Genomic DNA, 15560 nt, shown 5'->3' on the forward strand with positions numbered 1-15560 from the left:
AGACCTTCAGACTTCCGAATCCAAGTGTTTCACCATTTGCCAGACTACAAGGTTTCTCGACTGGTTGATATGATAGTACCTGAAGGCAATATCAAATAACCAATTCGAAGGATGATCCTATGTTTTCAAGTCAATAGAGACTCGTCCACAAGGTTGCACCCAAATAGCTATGTTTAATCCTAGTCAAAGACCAGATATACACACAACCTCCAACATCCTGCCTTGAATCCCAAAAACCAAGACTAGTTGGTGTCCAAAATACCGAGTAACTCTGAGAGTACCTAGTACACAAATTGGACCAATATGCATCTGCATCTACATGGTTACTCCCTCAGTCCCCAAAGCTTCAGACCATATCCCAAACATTGGTCTGACCCTAGCAACCACATAAGCTAGGCAGGCTTTTTTGGCTCTCGCCATCACCCTTCCTCTTACATATCCGTGGGGTACTCGGCCGACCATTTTGCCCCAAAGGTAAGGGTCGGTTTTGAAAATTTGTTAGTAAACTAATGTCCGAACGCTTACATTGCACCTCGGGTTTTTTGCTTTGTGTCCCATTTGCTCAAAAGTTTGTTTTAAAATGTCTCCTTATAATGGTTGGATAGCGCTCGTTTGTGGCTACAAATACCACTTTTAGAAACAAAAATATGCCGTTTCCAAGAAATGAGACGGTTTTGAAAATTTGTTAGTAAACTGATGTCCGAATGCTTACATTGCACCTTGGGTTTTTTGCTTTGTGTCCCCATTTGCTCCAAAGTTTGTTTTAAAATGTCTCCTTATAATGGTTAAATAGCGCTCGTTCATGGCTACAATTACCACCTTTCAGAAACAAAAAATATGCCGTTTACAAGGACTGAGCTCAATTTTCGTAAGGATCCCTATGTAAGTTAGCATAGAGCTCTATGCTAAGGGTTCATACGGATTTTTCCTTCAAACATTTTGAGGTGTTTTCAACTCCGTTTTTTACTTTCTTTTACATGGTTGTGTAGCGCTTGTTTGTGGCTACATTTTGTATGTTTCAGAATCACACAATATGCCGCTTATGCGAAATGAGATTATTTTTCATTTTTCTCTATGCTAAGCTCTATCCTAAGCTCTATGCTAAGGATCCATACAGATTTTTCTTCTAAACATTTTTTTACTTTCTTTTACATGGTTGTGTAGCGCTTGTTTGTGGCTACATTTTGTATGTTTCAAAATCACACAATATGCCGTTTATGCGAAATGAGATTAATTTTCATTTTTCTCTATGCTAAGCTCTATGCTAACCTCTATGCTAAGCTCTATGCTAACCTCTATGCTAACCTCTATGCTAACCTCTATGCTAAGGATCCATACAGATTTTTCTTTCAAACATTTTGAGGCCTATTTTACTTTCTTTACATGGTTTGTAGCGCTTGTTTGTGGCTACATTTGTATGTTCAAAATCACACAATATGCCGTTTATGCGAAATGAGATTATTTTCATTTTTCTCTATGCTAAGCTCTATGCTAAGCTCTATGCTAAGGATCCATACGGATTTTTCTTTTAAACATTTTTTTACTTTCTTTTACATGGTTGTGTAGCGCTCGTTTGTGGCAATATTTTGTATGTTTCAGAATCACAAAATAGTTTTTTTTCTCATACCGCTTAGCATAGAGCTTAGCATAGAGCCCTATCATAAGCTCTATGCTAATCAGCATAGACACCTCTATGCTAACCAGCATAGACACCTCTATGCCAAAGACTATAGACGTACACCACTCTATCAAATAACTCGTGCTAGAATGCACCCAACGAGATCGCACACATCGTTTCCAATACCTGACGATAACCGTTATACATATATTGCTTAACTATACACTTTTACTTGCAACACCTATCTTTTACATTTCATACACATTTATCCCTCTGCATCTTCATCTTTCCCACAAAATATCAGCCCCAAAACACTATTTACCCCACACTATATAGAAACACAATGTCGACAAACCATCCTTTCTTACTTTCCTCTTCTATTCCCAAAACTTCTCTATCAATTCCTTCAATCTCTCTCTATCATAACTTCCATAGACAACTCTATGCTCTCGTAGCATAGGGCTCTATCCTAACTTCCATAGACAACTTTATGTGGACCTCAAAACGTCATTGAAATTATCACCAGATAATATGCTTGAATGCAAAATATTAAGTTTATTGAATTTGCAATAAAAGATCAAAAGACTAAGAGACTAAAAGACTAAAAGACTAAAAAAAAGCAAAAACTTACAGCACCTGGTATTCCCATGTGGTCCCCCACCATAGTACTGACCAGGCCAGACAGGGCTTGACTGCGGAGATCGGACGGGATCCGGTATATTCCCTGTTGTATGGCCGTAAGTTAAAGTAAATGTTGTATGTTTGATGCTGTATGGCTAATTTTTGTAATCCTCTAACAACAACTTCAAAAATCGACATAAAAAAAAGCCCTAGCCATGATCTTTCAAAGACCATGACTAGGGCATTCTCTCAAAAAACTGACATAAAAAAAAGCCCTAGCCATGATCTTTTTAAAAGACCATGACTAGGGCATTCTCTCTTCCTCTGAGCATTAGAAAAAGCTCTATGCTAACTTCCATAGGGACCTCTATCCTAGTCACCCTAGACCTCTATGCTAACTCACATAGGGGCCTCTGTCCTAGTTTACCCCAGACCTTCAGCCTCAGGTACCCTAGAGCTCTATCCTTAGATACCCTAGGACCCTATCCTCAGGTACCCTGGGGCTTCAGCCTCAGATACCCTGGGACTCTATCCTCAGATACCCTAGGGCTTCAGCCTCAGGTACCCTAGGTCCCTATCCTCAGGTACCCTGGGGCTCTATCCTCAGATACCCTAGGGCTTTATCCTCAGATAATCTAGGGCTCTATCCTCAGATACCCTGGGACTCTATCCTCAGATACCCTAGGACCCTATCCTCAGGTACCCTGGACCCTATCCTCAGGTACCCTGGGGCTCTATCCTCAGATACCCTAGGGCTTTATCCTCAGATAACCTAGAGCTTTAACCTCAGATAACCTAGGGCTCTATCCTCAAATAACCTAGGGCTCTATCCTCAGATACCCTAGGGCTTTATCCTCAGATAACCTAGGGATCTATCTTCAGATACCCTGGGACTCTATCCTCAGATACCCTGGGACTCTATCCTCAGATACCCTAGGGCTTCAGCCTCAGATAACCTAGGGCTCTATCCTTAGATACCCTAGGGCTCTATCCCTAGATACCCTAGGGCTCTATCCTTAGATACCCTAGGGCTCTATCCTTAGATACCCTAGGGCTCTATCCTTAGATACCTAGGGCTCTATCCTCAGATATCATAGAGCTTATCCTCAGATATCATAGAGCTTTATCCTCAGATAACCTAGAGCTTTATCCTCAGGTACCCTAGAGCTCTATCCTTAGATACCCTAGGACCCTATCCTCAGATAACCTAGAGCTTCAGCTTCAGGTACCCTAAGGCTCTATCCTCAGATACCCTGGGGCTCTATCCTCAGATACCCTAGGGCTCTATCTTCAGATAACCTAGGGCTTTATCCTCAGATAACCTAGAGCTTTATCCTCAGATAACCTAGGGCTCTATCCTTAGATACCCTAGAGCTCTATCCTTGGATACCTAGGGCTCTATCCTCAGGTACCTTAGAGCTCTATCCTTAGATACCTTAGAGCTCTATCCTTAGATACCCTAGGACCCTATCCTCAGGTACCCTAGAGCTTTATCCTCAGATAACCTAGGGCTCTATCCTCAATAACCTAGGGCTCTATCCTCAGATACCCTAGGGCTTATCCTCAGATAACCTAGGGCTCTATCCTCAGATACCCTGGGACTCTATCCTCAGATACCCTAGGGCTTCAGCCTCAGATAACCTAGGGCTCTATCCTTAGATACCCTAGGGCTCTATCCTTAGATACCTAGAGCTCTATCCTTGATACCTAGGGCTCTATCCTCAGATACCCTAGAGCTTTATCCTCAGATAACCTAGAGCTTTATCCTCAGGTACCTTAGAGCTCTATCCTCAGATACCCTAGGGCTTCAGCCTCAGATAACCTAGAGCTTTATCCTCAGATAACCTAGAGCTTTATCCTCAGATAACCTAGAGCTTTATCCTCAGATACCCTGGGCTCTATCCTCAGATACCCTGGGGCTCTATCTTCAGATAACCTAGGGCTTTATCCTCAGATAACCTAGGGCTCTATCCTCAGATACCCTGGGACTCTATCCTCAGATACCCTAGGGCTTCAGCCTCAGATAACCTAGGGCTCTATCCTTAGATACCCTAGGGCTTTATCCTCAGATAACCTAGAGCTTTATCCTTAGATACCCTAAGACCTATCCTCAGTACCCTAGAGCTTCAGCTTCAGATACCCTAGGGCTCTATCCTTAGATACCCTAGGGCTCTATCCTCAGATAACCTAGGGCTTCAGCTTCAGGTACCCTAAGGCTCTATCCTTAGATACCCTAAGGCTTTATCCTCAGATAACCTAGGGCTTTATCCTAGCTTCCCATAGTGTCCTCTATACTCTCAAGTGCACACCTGCCCGACAAGAGCCTTAGAGTTAACTACAACCAGGTTTTCTTGAACTTGGTCTACCTGAGCTTTGAACTCTGAAGACCTGACAATCTTTTATCCAAGGATGTTTGCCTATGTCTTGTCCAAGAGACAGTAAATGCCCGACGGAAAAGCCTTAGAGTAAAAAAAAGATCTAGAGACAAAATGCCCGACGATAATACCGCAAGGAAAAAAAGTATAGTATAAGACTCTATCAACCTTTCCATTGAATTGGCTATTGAATGTGCCCTCAGAAGAGGAGCAAATTCAATGACAAGGGCTTAATCTCAGTACATCGTAGCAACAAAGGCTACTCTAGTACGTACAATACCCCGTCAACATCAAGTCGTCTGCTTGTGATCAAACGTCTCAACGCTAATAATTATCATAAGCACCGGCAAAGCCTACCTTTCCGTAGACAGAACCAAGCACATGTAGGTTTTCAAGACCATAAGGCCTTTATTTGTACCATTCTGGCACGTTGACACACATAGGATATCCTTTCCAGCATGGATTCTGACTTAGAGGCGTTCAGCCATTATCCAGCAGATGGTAGCTTCGCGGCATTGGCCTTTCAACCAGCCGCATATACCAATTATCTGAATGAAGGGTTCCTCTCGTACTAACTTCAATTACTGTTGGGATATCAATCCATCAGTAGGGTAAAACTAACCTGTCTCACGACGGTCTAAACCCAGCTCACGTTCCCTATTAGTGGGTGAACAATCCAACGCTTACTGAATTCTGCTTCAGTATGATAGGAAGAGCCGACATCGAAGAATCAAAAAGCAACGTCGCTATGAACGCTTGGCTGCCACAAGCCAGTTATTATAATATATAATTTATCTGGCACCTGGCTAAAAATTTTCCCGGCCAAAGCCAGAGACCTAGCTAAAACTGCTAGGACAAATTTTTGTCCTTGAGCAAATGTGAAAATTGTTGATATTAGTATCTAGTGATTATACCTCAGCTGTGTGTCGTTCCTTTTTTGGATCATCAGTAATCAAGCACGTTTATTGTTTCGATTCTGGAGCAGATGTGATGAGTAAAAAACGATCTTTCGTTTCTTTTGTTCAATGGATTGAAATGCATCGGACTGTTTTTTTGGCACTGAGGACAAAAATTTGTCCTGTCTTTTTGTATAAGTGAGAGCACATGATGAAGGCTTTGTGAAGGGAGCATATGTGATATGATGCTTAGAGTACAAAAAGTTTGTCCCAGATAATGAAAAGTAGTGATGTTTGATAAGGATGTTTGTTCTGTGAGAAGAAAAGAAATCAATAAGAGGCAGTACACGATGAATACCATTTGCGATGATGTAATGAACAAAGGATGTAAAGCAAATAAGATGTGATGACGGAAGTAAGTTGAATGAACTGATGGTGCTTCTGAAATCGGTGCGATATAAAAAGGGGAACTGCATTTTATTTTTTGCTTTCATCAAAACACCATGGATAATCGTTGGTACGAACGCATCAATCGGGTTCTCTCTCTTAGCCGTTATGAGAGAGATTCTATTACTGCTTTTGATGCACAAAGCATGAAAGCGGCAATCTTTTATTGTGCATTCTGTTGCACAGTGTTATATGATAATGAAGCTAAGTCATTGGAGAATTGGGATTGGGAGAATGATGTGAATTGTGAAGAATGGAAAATCCCTGCTATTGAACGTGATGGTTGTCTTGTTGTTTGTAAAGAATGCCTTATTGAATCAAAGAGAGAAAGCCGTGTTTTGCCTTATCCTGGTGATATCATTGATATTACAAAGGAGATGAATTACAGGGAATTAGCATGCGTGTCTCCAATCAAGTTAATGACAGAAGTAACACGTGGTAGAAGCAGACATGCTTCAAGTCTTGGCCATTTCCAAATGACAGGGGCGGTGTCTACACGTTATAATTATGAATATGCTCCTTTGATATTTGATGGCCAAATGGGATTGGTATATGGTGAAGAACAAAGAGCAGGTATGGCATAAATGCGTTTGTGAAAGAGTATGATTATGCAATAGGTGAAAATAATGATTGTTGTTTTGATGGATCTGTAGTGATTAACGTTACAAAGGTCAAAGAAGCATGGGAGTTATTGAAGGCAGGGAATCGTGTTCTTCAAGATTATAGCACGCCATCAATTCAGCAACAGATGGTGAACTTTTTCGTTAAGGATGTATCGTCTCAAATGAGAACAATGGGTTGGGATGTCAATATGGCGAGGGATATTGATAATATAGCTCCAGCAGCTGGTGATCATGATGCTCACATTTCAAAATTGTCTATAGGAACAGATGGCCGCAGCAAGATTATGTATAGCGATCCAAACCTGTTGTGTCTCTGCTTTCCTTGGCTCTTTACAAATGGCCAAACGATTTGGCAGCTTGGCTCGAATGAAACGACATTAAAAAAAGTTGCAAAGCTTTTATTGCTTCATAGCGATCGGCGATTTGGAAGGTCAGTTCAATATATCTTTTTTATTGCTGATATGCTTGAAAAATTGGCAGTGCATTCGTATTCGACAAGAGTGATTCATCAAAGATATTTGGGAGAGATTAACTTGGAAAATCTTTATGAGATCGACCCGGAAACGAATAAGCAATACGTTCGTGAAGATGTGACATCGGCTATTCCTTATACTGTGCGGTCTTCTTATGCTTTCAAGAGAAAGAGCTTTCTTGATCTTATGGCGATGTTCAGGGAATACGGTTCTCCCCAAATGTTTTTGACGTTCACCTGTAATGATTTTGCCGAAGAATACACTAATGCTACTAATACAGAACATCCATGGGAGGATCCTGTTTTGTTTTGTTTGCATTTTCATAGGAAATGGACGCGCTTTTGGCAAAACATTATTAGAAAAGCGTTTGCTAGACGTGTTGGTGGTATCAAAGCGTTTTATTATGTGATGGAACTACAAGCCAGAGGTTCTCCTCATATGCATGTTATTCTGTGGACAAACAAGACCGTAGAAGAACTCGAGGAATCAAATCTTATTGTTGCCCAGATGCCAGCGGAAGGAAATCCTCTTAGGGAATTGGTAAAGAAGCATCAGATCCATCGCTGTACTTCTTATTGTGGTCCTGGAGATTGCCGTTTTGGCTATCCTCAAATGCCAAGTGAAACGGTTCATTTTGATGGTGATAAGTATATTTATCCACGCGATTTACGTAGCTTATATGTGAATCCGTATAATCCATATCTTTTGTCATTGATGAAATGCAATATGGATATTCAACTTAATCGCGGATACAAGGCATTGTCATATTTGTGCAAATATCTAACGAAATTTGATACTGGTAGAACACATGAAATTGTAGATGCATCAGGCTTTGTCAATAACACAATTGGCCATTTCCGAGCAAGAAAAATGGGTGTCGTTGAAGCTGTATACGATATTATGGGATGGCACAAACAGGAAAGTTCGGTTGATGTTATATTTGTTGATACAAATCTTCCTGGGAATCAAAGACGCGTGATTAAAAGAAAGAAAGACATGAATCCTAGATTTCCGGAAATCACATATCGAACACAACAAGGTAATGTGTTTGCTCATTTGTTTTCCTCACAACCAGATATGTGTTGCTATTGTTTGAACGTTATGAATTTGTCCTTCACGCAATCGATTGGATGTTGATCAATCAATCTTGTTTTGCTTTCAATGCTCAATAGAGAAATACTACTTGCGACCAACTGACGATGAATGCAATATGATGACGCTTCCGGAATTTTATCGCAATTATAAATCAGCAGCACAATCTGCTAGAAATGCAAAACGTGGTTTGGAGAACACATTTTGGGTGAAGAGAAAGGAGCCTTGCTTGTACCGAACACGTCATTTACCAGTTTCATCAGGAGAACCGTTTTTCTATCAAAGGGTGTTATTAAATGTTGCTTTCAGGAATATGTCTGAAGTGTTTGACTTGGAAACACATCGTACGTATAGAGGTAAAGTCAATTATACAATCGTTTACATTTGATTATAGCAACGCAGTTTCTATTATAACAATGGTCAACATATTCGTATTGTCCTGTTTATGCTGTTGGCATTGATGCTAATGTTTTTGATCTATAGGATGTCATGACCATCTTGTTTCGATCGGCAAGCTTTCTCCTTTGACATCAAGTACAGCAGAGGGTGCAGCTCTAGATGCTTTGGCAAGATTGGCAGAGGATGCCAACTTAAACGCGATTAATCAATGGAATCATACTGATGGAGTTGATTTGGATGAGCTAAGAAGGCAAACATCACAAAGAATGGATCAATTTACTAACTCTCAGTATGATGCTTATAGTTTTGCATTAGAAAATATGGACGATTGCATTCCGACGTTGATTCACGGCAGTGCTGGTACTGGGAAAAGTTTTGTACTGGAAACAATTGCAATGTTCTTTGCTGGATTGCGATATCGAGTTGTCAGGCTTGCGTTTACGGGTGTAGCAGCACATACGATCAAAGGAATGACGATCCATCGATTCTTTGGCATTTCGCATATAGAACAAAAGGTGAATCACATTCGTATCGATGAGTTTGTTAAAGAAAATCCTCGATCTGTTTTTTTGATAGATGAAATAAGCATGATCCCAGCGGAAATGATGGATGATCTTGATAGAGCAATGCGCATAGGAACGAAGCGTAATTTGCCATGGGGAGGTATTCCTGTTTGTCTGTTTGGTGACTTTGCACAAATCATGCCTTTTGGTGACAACAGTACTCCTCTTTTCCGATCCGAATTTTTCAAAGAAACACAAATCACACAGCTTGTTGATTCTTGCAGACAAACAGATTTGACGTTTTTCAGATTTCTAGAGCGTTTGCGTTTGGATGAATTGCAAGTTCCTACTGATTATGATCTTCTTTCAAGTAGGACAATTTCTTTGAATGAAGTACCATTAGGAACCGTTATGGTTGCTCCAACAAATGATGCGGTAAAGAATTTCAACACTGAAAAACTTAGGCGATGCCCTGGTCAATTGCAATCATATCGTTCTCTTGATAAGCGAGATGGAATGGGACAGGTAGCCATGAATGCTTTGGAGAAAACGTATTTGCCAGCTGTAAGTGAAAGGCTTCATAATTCTTTTGAATCATTGTTTCATTAGCTATAGATAAACGTAAACACATGTGTTACTTTGAAATAGACAATGACCGTTCTAATGAATGAATTCTTTATAGGTCCTTGATGTAAAGGTTGATGCACAGGTTATGCTTTTGGAAAACATAAGTGTTGAAAACGGATGGGTCAATGGAACATTATGCAAAATTCATTCCTTGTCAGATGACATGATTACTATACAAAAAATATCCAACCCTGAAGAAACGCTTCCTGTTTTTCGAATAACTCGTGATATCCCTTTTACTGGTTATGAACGAACGCAATTCCCATTGACATTGGCTTATGCTCTGACGATCCAAAAGGTTCAAAGTCTTACTCTTCCAAAAGTTGCCGTTTTCCTTGGAGAATTCTTTGCACACGGATTGTTGTATGTTGCTTTAACAAGAGTTAAATCTTTCAGTGACGTTTTGCTTGTTTTACCAGATGGAGATCCCCTCAATACTGTTAAACGTTGTAATCCTGTCAATTCCCTTTGTCGCAATTTTATTCGTACCCTCAGAGATCGTTATGCCCAATAATAATTGAAAAATTTGTTTCATCACATCCTCTCTTATATGTACTGTTGACAAAGCAAAGCAGAAAAGAAGCTATTAGCATCCCAGATTAATTTGGGTTATGCTCTTCACTTTTTCAGCCGGACTGAAAGGAGGCCCAAAGGTTTTACTTTATTACCATTAAATATTGTAAATGTAATCATTGCGCTCTTCATACATGTCCTCATCTTCTACAACGTTTTCATCCTGCTCCTCATCTATGCCATTTGACAATATCGTGTCGTTTTCATCATCAATTCGTCTTCGTTTGTCTTGCCGATTATTATTTTCATCTTCTTCTCTTGACCGTCGTCTTATCATGGTTGCTCCACCAGCCATACGGAAATGTAGATCGGTTGTTGTTACCTCATGGTTTTCAAAACCAGGATCTGTAATGCTAGACGCACTGACAGTTGCAAATCGATTTGCTATTGCAATCGGAAGATCTGTTTCTTCTTGTGGCTCTTGTATCGATGTAATCGTTGCTTTTATTGTACTGATAGGATGCCAATCATTGACATCTGCAAACAGTATTCTTTCCGAAAGCTGTCCAGAAATGACAGCCTTGTATGTTTTGTGGCGTTCAACGTTTTGCATTGCGTTCATATACAGTAAAAGAGGACCAACAGTTCCTTGAAACTTTTTTGCGCGTCTACAAAAAAGAACAGTAAGCAGAATCAATATACTCATGATGCTTTTTCACAAACGGCTATTTGACAATAGCTAGCCAAAGCTGTTTACTTTATGCTTTCAAATCCCAAATGATGCTTTGTATTGAGATCGCATCATTCTTTTTCAATCCCGAACCCAAAGATATTAACACTTCTGATTACTTACTCTTGTTCAACCACAAATCCTCTTATCATTGTCAATCGATTTCCTTCAAACGTCAATCCATCATACTTGAAGAAAACGGTTTTTTCAGTGTGTGTCAAAGGCATTTTTGAAGATGAGATAATAGGCATAAGACATAAACATATTTATTGTATTTATACTTTTCTGAAATGAAAAAGCATAGCCATGAACATGAAAAAGAACAAAAAAGAAATAGCATACAAGGAAAAAAAGAAAGAAAGGCACATATACAAAGACATCAACATAATACAAACAAAGGAGGGCATATAATAATAAAGAAGCATATAGAAGAACTGAAAAAGAGGCAGGCATAGGCGGTTTTTATGATATGATAAGAAAAGGAATGGAGCAATATGAAGGTAGACAAAGGGATCAATGCAGCATGATGAAAGAATGAAAAGGATGAGCAAACATAAGGAAGGAATAAGAAAGGAGAGGACAAGGAAAAGCAAAAAGAAAGGAAAGGATGGATGAACAAGAGCTTATAAAAAGCTCTGGTCAATGAAATCTGCCAGGGCTTCTACTGATGATAAGAAGCCCTCCACTTCTCCTAAGGATTCAGCTACTTGGGGGGGGCAGCAGACGGAAAATGCGCCTTGTCTTGAGCTCTTGGACAAGGAGCATGAAAGATGGCGTTGGCATCTAATAAAAACGTTGTCAGCTTTCCCTATATGATTGTTCATAAGCAAAAGAAGAAGGCCTCTAAATCTTACATTGATCAGCTCAATGATGTTGATTTCGTTAGGAAGTAGGATCATGGGCCTTCCTACTTCCTTAACCAAGTACAACAATCTATTGGCTCCTTTTAGCTTTTGGACCAAGTACTTCAGGTTGGCACTTTCCCCAGTAGGCCAGATGGCAGGAGCTATAAAAAAAATGAACAGTTAATAAACAGTTCTCTATGTAAATTAGTAAAAAGGTTACCAGAAATCAAATGCTAGAGAAAGTGCTTGTACGAGTTTACTTGGCGTTCTTGTATAAGCATTCTTCCAATAATGAAGACGTTGATGTAAAAGACATGTTCCATAAGCTTAACCTTTCGGCGGCCTAGGAACATGGTCTTAACGCCATCATTTTGGAAGAATGCCAACCCTTGTTCCAAAGAGGTACAGGGCAAAGGACACACCAGGGACGCAGGAGACAAACGTTGCATATAGAATGCCTTGATAGTCATTCCAATTGAATTAGAGATGTCAACCCCTTCAAACTGGCCATTGACATAAGCTGTAGGATCAAACAGCTTCTATAACAATTGGATCATTGGCAAAAGTCAGGCTTTGAATAATGACCAACATATGGATTGTAAAAGATAAATAGGTACCTGTCTTTTGGCAGTTGTGCCTTCAGACCTGTCTGAAGGGGAAGAGCGGCGGCGAACTTGCCTAGAAGAGGGCCCAACAGAAGGAATGGCATCAGAACTGGTAGGGGTTAGCTCAGGTGAGCCAGGAGCCAAAGGTTCTTCTACAATGCTGGAAGGAGAAACTGGGATCTCCTCAGGAAACTACAAAATAATTTATATGCAAACTGTCATTTACTACAATGTTTTCTTATAAAGAAAAAGGCAATGAGAATGAAGAAAACAGAATTATACATACCACAAAATGCTCATCCAGTTGGATGGCATTATCAGCAACCATAACTAATGGCTGGCCATTTTGACCAATGATGTCTGTCTCAAAACCAAGACGTAATAAATGGTCTTCACGGTCTTGAAAAAGATGGATGCCGCGTCTATTAATCTCATCAGTGATGGCATCAATGAAAGTCTTGTCATCTAATAAAAAAATAAAAAAAAGTACAAGGATTCAGCCTGAGCTGCTTCAAAATTTCAAGTACATAAATAATAAAACCAAGCAAACAATACCAGACGATTGCAAAGACTGCACAAACGAGTTGTTGTTGTTGTTGTTGATAGGCTGTTGTTGGAAGTAATCGTGAGAAGGCGAAGGGGTGTTCATTGTTAATGGCAAAGGAAAAAAAAAAAGTCAATCTGATAGAATGAAGAATAAAGGCTTACCTCAATGACCCCTTTTTATAAACGAGGCCTGACGTTAGAGTTCATCGTTTGTCCTACAAAACACAAAAAACCGGACTGTTATTTTTGAAAGAGGACAAAAAATTGTCCTGCTTATTTTCCACAGGACAAAAAATTGTCCTGCTTATTTTCTACAGGACAAAAAATTGTCCTCCTCATTTTCCAAAGGACAAAAATTTAGAGTTGTTTTTTTCCCATGCACAAAACTTTGCTTAGCTTCCATAAAAAAATCAGCTTATCTGATAAGCGAATGGTGAACATCTGACTGAGGACAAAAAGTAGACCTTTGGTGTTTCCAGCAAATCAATGGTTGCTCCTGCTTTCCAAGGACAAAAATTTGTCCTTTGTGTTGACTGGATTTCGATTATGATGGCTTGTTTGTCTAATAAGAACAAAGGTTTGGCCTTGATATCCTCTAAATCGCAAATCCGGCAACAACGATATCAGTAGTCCCTGAATAGCAAATCTAGAATAAATAATTAGTCAATGGCCTTGCGCTCAGGTTTTGTATATAAATACCCATTGATCCCAACCCTGTAAAGCGTATTCTTCAATACTGTTATTACATTACCAAAGAACTCTAGTATGTATATCATCTAATTGTTGTATATGATTTTTTCCAAGGCTCCTTGCATTGAAGTATGGCAATCCTTAATCTTGGTTTTGTTTTATAGATCAAATGGTTGTAACTTGCGTTATCCAAGGCGTTGTCTCCAGGGATCCAGTCTTTAGAAATAGGCAAAGGATGGTTGATGATACCATGGTTGACCAGCCTTCTGCTGTAGTTTCCGTCTATGCTGATCGTGTCTATTTTCGGGTCAATGTTGGTCTGCCTAGGCTTTTGCGGTTCCTCATGGAAAATGATTTATCTGAAGGTACCTCTATCATTGTCCAAGGCCGACTTCGAGTGGATACATATACCAATTCTAGAGGTGTCCGAGCAACCAGTCTAGCTGTCATCGCCCAAAGAATGCGGTTAGACTCGAGGGTTTCGTTAACAGTAACTGGTTCTGGTATCGAAAGTTCGAACATGGATGTCTCTGCTACTGAGGTCATCAACGGCCTTAGAGCTGCAAACCTACTTCAAGATGCGCAGCAAATGACCCAATTGACGCCAAACCAACATATCCTATTAGCAGCAATCGAACAAAGCCAACTCGTTGTAAATTCCGGAGCAATCGCCACAGACCTTTTGTCAAGACTCCAACCATTTATTGATACCATCATCCGTAGGGATCCTGCTCTTCGGGCTGAACAGATTGTTTCCTTGTTGCCTGATGGTGTTACTCTCTCCCAAGCTCGAACTTTCCTAGATGAAATTACCCCACCAGCTCCTAGTGCTGATAGCTCCCGGGCTTCCTCTAGAATTCAATATAGAAGACCAATAGATGTAAACTCTGACTCTGATTAATAACCAAATAAAAAATTAGACCTAGTGTATCGTGATCATATTTACCTTCACTCAGGCGATTGACACTTAAAGCTCTAAGTCCGCTAGTATACTAGCGAAGCTGTTTTATACCAAGTACCCTACATCCAACTTTTGCTTAGACCAGCAATCAAAGCTAGTATAACCAACGCTGCCCGACTATAAAGATTTTAGTGAAAAAGAAACCTTAGAGAACCTTTCAAATCTCTCAATCAATGGCTATTGAATGTGCCCTCAGAAGAGGAGCAAATTCAATGACAAGGGCTTAATCTCATTACATCGCAGCTACAGTGGCTACTCTTGTAAGTACAATACCCCGTCAACTATAAGTCGTCTGCTTGAGATCAAACGTCTCAACGCTAATAATTGTCATAAGCACCGGCAAAGCCTACCTTTCCGTAGACAGAACCAAGCACATGTAGGTTTTCAAGACCATAAGGCCTTTATTTGTACCATTCTGGCACGTTGACACACATAGGATATCCTTTCCAGCATGGATTCTGACTTAGAGGCGTTCAGCCATTATCCAGCAGATGGTAGCTTCGCGGCATTGGCCTTTCAACCAGCCGCATATACCAATTATCTGAATGAAGGGTTCCTCTCGTACTAACTTCAATTACTGTTGGGATATCAATCCATCAGTAGGGTAAAACTAACCTGTCTCACGACGGTCTAAACCCAGCTCACGTTCCCTATTAGTGGGTGAACAATCCAACGCTTACTGAATTCTGCTTCAGTATGATAGGAAGAGCCGACATCGAAGAATCAAAAAGCAACGTCGCTATGAACGCTTGGCTGCCACAAGCCAGTTATTATATAAATATAACTTTTCTGGCACCTTTTTTTAGGGTCCCGCTACATCCTGGTGGTACCTCAGGCAAAAAATCCAATATCAAACAAAGGTGTGCGTGTGGTGTAGTGTGTAAGGCGTGAGTCTTTTGCTCGAGCTGACCAGAGTTCGATTCCGGGTGGGTGCGTGTGGTGGAGTACGGAGTACTCTCATTAGTGTGAGGTAATAGGATGTGATGTGGAGTACTG

The 15560-nt window shown here is 40.3% G+C and overlaps 5 protein-coding genes across 5 annotated transcripts, besides 1 other annotated feature; 3 read left to right on the plus strand and 2 right to left on the minus strand.

The window, feature by feature from the left end:
* Positions 1–896: 896 nt before the first annotated feature.
* On the plus strand, positions 897–1304 carry BDB00DRAFT_852271 (uncharacterized protein; the record flags this gene model as incomplete). Its single annotated transcript, XM_053125554.1, has 3 exons — positions 897–944; positions 1088–1092; positions 1136–1304. Coding segments are annotated over 3 exons (174 nt in total), but the record flags the coding sequence as incomplete, so codon positions are not given.
* Positions 1305–2245: 941 nt separating this feature from the next.
* Positions 2246–2473: a sequence feature (Protein overlapping with rRNA (BDB00DRAFT_852272, KAI9484989.1) was converted to a misc_feature.).
* Positions 2474–7581: 5108 nt separating this feature from the next.
* BDB00DRAFT_731690 (uncharacterized protein) lies at positions 7582–8037 on the plus strand (the record flags this gene model as incomplete). Its single annotated transcript, XM_053118325.1, has 1 exon — positions 7582–8037. A coding segment is annotated over one exon (456 nt), but the record flags the coding sequence as incomplete, so codon positions are not given.
* Positions 8038–10344: 2307 nt separating this feature from the next.
* BDB00DRAFT_878197 (uncharacterized protein) lies at positions 10345–11144 on the minus strand (the record flags this gene model as incomplete). Its single annotated transcript, XM_053127710.1, has 2 exons — positions 10345–10855; positions 11041–11144. 2 exons carry the CDS (start codon positions 11142–11144, stop codon positions 10345–10347), a joined length of 615 nt encoding a protein of 204 aa, XP_052974002.1.
* Positions 11145–11430: 286 nt separating this feature from the next.
* BDB00DRAFT_890793 (uncharacterized protein) lies at positions 11431–13016 on the minus strand (the record flags this gene model as incomplete). Its single annotated transcript, XM_053128471.1, has 7 exons — positions 11431–11725; positions 11772–11923; positions 11983–11995; positions 12023–12301; positions 12380–12559; positions 12654–12832; positions 12923–13016. The coding sequence occupies 7 exons, from the start codon at positions 13014–13016 to the stop codon at positions 11621–11623; spliced, it is 1002 nt and encodes a 333-aa protein (XP_052974003.1). The 3' UTR covers positions 11431–11620.
* An 837-nt stretch (positions 13017–13853) lies between these two features.
* BDB00DRAFT_878199 (uncharacterized protein) lies at positions 13854–14504 on the plus strand (the record flags this gene model as incomplete). The annotated part of the gene is made up of 1 exon (XM_053127711.1): positions 13854–14504. The coding sequence occupies one exon, from the start codon at positions 13854–13856 to the stop codon at positions 14502–14504; it is 651 nt and encodes a 216-aa protein (XP_052974004.1).
* Positions 14505–15560: the final 1056 nt, after the last annotated feature.

This window comes from Zychaea mexicana, assembly GCF_025766255.1.
Source record: "Zychaea mexicana strain RSA 1403 chromosome Unknown BDB00scaffold_128, whole genome shotgun sequence".
NCBI lineage: Eukaryota > Fungi > Mucoromycota > Mucoromycetes > Mucorales > Lichtheimiaceae > Zychaea > Zychaea mexicana.